We start from the raw sequence: 5161 nt of genomic DNA, 5'->3' as shown, positions 1-5161 counted from the left end.
GTGCAGTTTCTGATTGAAACGCTCACACCGCCCGTTACCAGCAGGGTGATAAGGAATAGTGCGCGACTTCACAACCCTGTACAGACTGCACAACTGCTAGATCAGTTGGCTCTCAAAATTACGGCCCTGGTCAGAGTGGATGCGGGCCGTTACCAGGACCTGTGCAATGATTACATATAATTGGGCCATAACGAGGGGAGTTGGTGTGCAGTTTGCGTGTTCTGCAGCAATGCAATACTTTGTGTCAACAGGTCTAGTTGCTCCTGTTGCTTTTTCATCAGCTCCTTATTTCACTTACCTCGGTCCGTGTAGGAGTGGCCTCAGGCCCCGGGTTTCCACGCATGGCATATTGTATGCCAAAGGCCGAGGGCACCGAAATGCTCCGACTTCTCATGCCGGCCGGCAGAGCCTCAAGCTCCCATCTGATTGCCTCTCCCCTGACCTCAAGCAGAGTTGCCCTAGGGCAGTGATTCCCAACCGGGGGTACGCGTACCACTGTACAGCAGGCTGTACGTGAAAGATCCTAGGTAAATAATTCATTAAGATTAGGTTGTTACCCCTAGTTCACCACTGACCCAGGCATACTTACACTTAGAAGCGTCTCGAACGCTCGTGGATATTAAAATGTGGGGGGCATGCCTAAACTTTTGGTAGTGAGTAACCAGGATTTGTGGTTAACAGGTGACTGTCCGTGCTAACAAAAGGAATCTAAGATTAAAAGACAAAATTTAGAGGGAGACATAGCTCCGCTTACCTGCGCTGGAGGAACCCGGAAGTGTGACGCAGGTGAGCGGGCACAATGCAAGAGGCCAAAGGGAGCGTAACAACCAGGGGGGGCACTTTTAGGAAAGGAGGCCGGCACGAATGGCCAATGAGAATGCGGGCTCACACCTAAGGGCGGCCCAAAATGCTATATGGCCACAATTACACAGAGGCAGATTCCAGTTCCATGACAAAAATGTAATTTATTTAACAGTCTACTAATTTAATAAATAGTTTTACATAACAAGCTCATATTCAGTAGAGGTAATCACATATTCCGATGTCAGTTTATGCATGGATGTACAGTCTTTAAGTAGTTCAGTGGACCTGGACAAACACTGCACAGACGGGTCCATAATAACAGAGGGCAGGGCAAGGCAACGGCTCCAGCGCACACCGCGCCTCCAGAGTTCATGCACTCAGTTACATCTGGAAAGAGATCTGGTTTTAGCTAACCTGAACACTAGGCTACAGAGAAATATCTCAAGCTCAGGACGTACCACGTTAGCTACGCGGGACCACGCCTTGTGGGGCTATGACAACGAGACTACAACAATCCCGAGTCAGCAGCGATCACATCGAAGCGTTAATCTTTTATTGGTCAACGGCCATAGCGATAGCCAATAGGAAAAGCCCCAAGTGGCATAGTCTGCCCTCAGACCATGCTGCCACATATATATATATATATATATATATATATATAATTTTATATGAACACACTATAGCTGATATGGCAGAGTTATTCTTCGTCCGCTTTAGTTTTTTGATGGTCCTGTACGATTCTAAGCTTCAGGAGTTGGTCTATTTTGTTTGCAAGTTCACAGTCAGGAGGAAAGCGATTTCTCTAAAGAGGGAAGAAGAGGGAACAATTACTTTCACTTTGTTTTGTGACATTAAGAGTAGCTTTTAAAGAAGTAACTGTGCCGTAACTGACATTTAAGTGCAGACGACGCAGTCCTCCATATGTCTGCTGCTCCAGAGAAGACAGGAATAGAGGCAACGACTTCTTTGTTATTGCATTTCCTACAAACAAACAAGTTAATAACAGTTCGTAATCATTGACATCAACAAAATAAACAATATGTGATGCTTAATAATGATAATTAAAATTATTCGACCTCAATGTTGTGTTTCTATTGGATTTCAAAGTCACATCAGATACAGTGACCTCAACAATCAACTGTTCTTGAGTGTATTATGGACACACAACACGAACTTACATGACAATCCAAAACATGAGTGTAGAGTTCTGACCTGCCAAACTGAGGTAGACCAGAGTTGAGTTTCCAGGATGAAACCACTGTCCTTCGATGCAATACACCAAAGGATCCAGCAGGGGGTTCACTATCTCCACTTCAGGCTTTTCCCCTTCAGGCTTTGAAATAAGAAGGGACATCAAAACAACTCAAATACTGTATTGAAAGGTTCATTTTGTCACACACATACCTCAGCCAATAGAATAGACAATTCCATCTGTACAAAAGAACATACAGTCAATACAATATCCCTGATTATAAATATTATTTGAATGGTTTATTGACATGAGCATATCAAACCTCTGAATGATCTACAAGAGCTGATTTCCTTTTGCTGGTTGATTTTCCTCCTTTGGATGGAGGTGGAGGAGCTACAAAGTTTTAAGCAACATTTAAAGATAATTTATAGCTATATTGTTACATATTTTTGTATAGTAAACATAAATTCTGTTACATTTAGGTTGTTTTGGGGTACTCTTCCTTAGAAGTTCTTTTTTGGGTTTGTCCTCTTTCTATGAAGAAAAATAATTGAACAAAAAGATCAAGACTATGTTTCCTAAAACGCACTTACCTTCTTCTTGGTGTTGGTTTTATGTTCTGGTTTTGCCAAGTTGGTCCCAGATGGCAATTCTTCAGGTTCCGGACTCAAATTCTGACACAGAAATTATAACAAGCTTTCTTTATTGGCATGAATGTATGTAGTTTCAAACTGATTATAAACAGTATTCACAAGTGTAATCTTGAGCAATGCTGTATGAGAGAATGTTCTTCCCTCTCTCATTCCCATTTCATGCTACACTATACTATCCAATAAAGCCACAAAAACATTATTGATTGTACAGCCCAAAGTGCTATACTTCTCTATACATAAACGGACATTGACTTCTTTTACCGGTTCGATCCTTTCTGCGAGCATCTTCCTTCTCTCCACAACTTCTTCATGAGTCAGCGTAAACTCCGGCAGAATCTGAAACAAAGTTCACCTCACTTCAACGTCATATAATGCGTTAAGATTAACGGCATCTAAATCAGCTTTACCAGAGTTATACGTGCATTTGTACAAGTTAAAAGCTCTTATGTAAATGGGTACCTTGGACAGCGAAGCAGCCCCCGAGTCTCCGATCTGATTGTTGGCCAGTGAAAGGTAGATTAAGGCACGGTTATAACGCAGGCCCTGCACAGCAACAACGTAATGAAATGGCAATTGAAAAACATATGTAGAAGTAAAGGCTAGAGTAACAAAATAAAGGTTGTGACAAATTCAAAATATTTCTTCTTTTTGGATATAAGCAACTGTAACTAACTCTATTTCTAACTAATTCCACACTTCTAATTTCACACAAAGTAAAACTGTTTAAAATGACTGTAGTGTAATTTTCTCCACTCGTTTTGCTGTAATTTTGACTTCACCTGAGCAATATACCCAGCACCTGCATCTCCAATACGGTTGAATGCGAGGTTGAGAAAGAAGAGGTGGGTCTTTTTGGTCGTTGATAAAGCAGAGCCAATCAGACGCGCTCCTTCATCTCCGATTTGGTTATTTTGCAGGAACAGCTTAGTGATGCTGAATAATGCACAGGTGAATTAGAGAGACTTGCTGTGATGTGAATAAGAAAAACTGAACTGTAACTCACACATTGTCCTCAGAGAGAAGAAGGTGGTAGCTATGCTTTGGGAGTGGGTTTCCCTCCAAATGCACAACTCTAAAACAGAAAAAATGGCACAATGTTGGTTTGGATTAGAAAACAGAAAGGGTTTAAAGAGCAAATTACATGTTTTTCTAATAATTACATGGTTTGTTGGGAGAGTACTGGTGGTAAATATTCATAACAGTTTTGAAATCAGTCTAGAGGCAGTTTGAGAAGTAATTTAACCACAGGAATTAGTGCTGCCTACATCTACATCTCTACAATCAACATGCAAAGAACCTAATTGAATAAGAAAATGTGTTGTCTTTTTTTATTTATTTGTCAAATCCAAACTATTGTGTAAATCAAACAATATTTGGCCCTTGTCCATTTCACCAGGTTTGAGTGAAATCTAACTTGTCATATGCATTTGAATAATGGATAGATGAATACATGTAATTCTGATTTAACTGGTTATGGTTAATCACTTTTATTACTGCTTATGAATCCAGAAATACAAAACTGTAGCATACATTTTACATTTCATTGTAGAATATAGTCCACATGTTGCTCCATTTCCAATAAATCTTTCTCTTCTTCATTAAAGAGTAACACATTTGTTTGAAAAGAGAAGAGATATCTTACCTCACATTGCAGCCCAGTGACAGCGTGTTTGAAAGTGACTTTACCATCTTATCTGTCAGTCCAGCTTGCCAAAAACTTCCAAACAAAATTGACGAATAAGATCAAAACTCAAAGCAAGCTTCCAGTCAAAATTACAAACAAACACATTAATACTTACTAGAGGCTCTGAATTCCATCCAAATCTTGAATCAGCTTGTTCAAAACTTGCAAAATCTCTTCATCTACGTTCCATCCTGTTTGTATAATAAACATACATTTTCTGTTTTTGTGGTAAAATAAATGAATGAGCGCCTTTCACATTTCTTACCCATTATCTTGAGGCCCGTGCAGCTGAGTATGTTTTTGTCTTCTAAATCAAGATGGAGACAGGGTTCCGTCCATCGAGTTGTTGTTTGGGGCTCCTTTTCCTCTGTGAATGGGCAATTTCAATTAGACTTATTGGTACTGTATCCCATTCTGATGCACCACACAGTGACAGACGGGGACAACATGAACACACCACGGAGCCTTACTCAAGATATTCATCACTTTGTCTCCAGGATTGTTTCAAAGCGTCTCATGAGTGTAGACCACACACACACCACACTGCTTTCTCCCTACGCTCCCTCGGACAGGTAATGTGTAATGTTTGACCAAGTTCAGGTGGGTTAGGGATTTTACCTGGTGCCTTCTTTTCATCCCGTGCTTTAAGGTCTGTGGTTTTACTGGAGACATGTTGACGGTCTGTGGTTTTATTGGAGACATGTTGACGGTCTGTGGCTTTACTGGAGACATGTTGACGGTCTGTGGTTTTATTGGAGACATTTTGACGGTCTGTGGTTTTACTGGAGACATTTTGACGGTCTGTGGTTTTACTGGAGACATGTTGAA

General features: G+C 40.7%; 1 protein-coding gene and 1 long non-coding RNA gene across 3 annotated transcripts; both read right to left on the bottom strand.

Annotated features, from left to right (window-relative positions):
• Positions 1 to 1530: 1530 nt before the first annotated feature.
• LOC140361423 (uncharacterized) lies at positions 1531 to 2120 on the bottom strand. Its single transcript, XR_011927011.1, has 3 exons — positions 2017 to 2120; positions 1697 to 1785; positions 1531 to 1606 (listed from the first exon to the last, which is right to left on the bottom strand). It is a non-coding gene; the product is annotated as an uncharacterized lncRNA (long non-coding RNA).
• Positions 2121 to 2689: 569 nt separating this feature from the next.
• Positions 2690 to 4744, bottom strand: LOC140361422 (leucine-rich repeat-containing protein 71-like). 2 transcript variants are annotated; one of them, XM_072447134.1, is made up of 7 exons: positions 4599 to 4744; positions 4449 to 4524; positions 4292 to 4366; positions 3653 to 3721; positions 3429 to 3582; positions 3109 to 3192; positions 2690 to 2985 (listed from the first exon to the last, which is right to left on the bottom strand). In XM_072447134.1, the coding sequence occupies exons 1-7, from the start codon at positions 4600 to 4602 to the stop codon at positions 2812 to 2814; spliced, it is 636 nt and encodes a 211-aa protein (XP_072303235.1). In that variant the 5' UTR covers positions 4603 to 4744; the 3' UTR covers positions 2690 to 2811. The 2 variants fall into 2 exon arrangements, with proteins under 2 accessions (XP_072303235.1, XP_072303234.1); XM_072447133.1 differs by having other exon boundaries at positions 4449 to 4744.
• Between the last annotated feature and the right edge of the window lie 417 nt (positions 4745 to 5161).

Source organism: Eucyclogobius newberryi, unplaced genomic scaffold, assembly GCF_026437365.1.
Source record: "Eucyclogobius newberryi isolate DKJ021-1_F unplaced genomic scaffold, fEucNew1.0.hap1 SCAF_16, whole genome shotgun sequence".
Classification (NCBI taxonomy): domain Eukaryota; kingdom Metazoa; phylum Chordata; class Actinopteri; order Gobiiformes; family Gobiidae; genus Eucyclogobius; species Eucyclogobius newberryi.
This window is presented reverse-complemented; position numbering and strand designations above follow the sequence as displayed.

What these genes read in the sequence shown, in the direction of transcription:
- LOC140361422 (XM_072447133.1), bottom strand. Translation starts at nt 4,543, where the DNA reads ATGTTTATTATACAAACAGGATGGAACGTAGATGAAGAGATTTTGCAA. An exon ending in GATGGAATTCAGAGCCTCTA is followed by an intron (nt 4,367 to 4,448) that starts GTAAGTATTAAT and finishes TTTGTTTGGAAG; the next exon opens with TTTTTGGCAAGCTGGACTGA. An exon ending in CTTCTCTCTGAGGACAATGT is followed by an intron (nt 3,583 to 3,652) that starts GTGAGTTACAGT and finishes TGCATTATTCAG; the next exon opens with CATCACTAAGCTGTTCCTGC.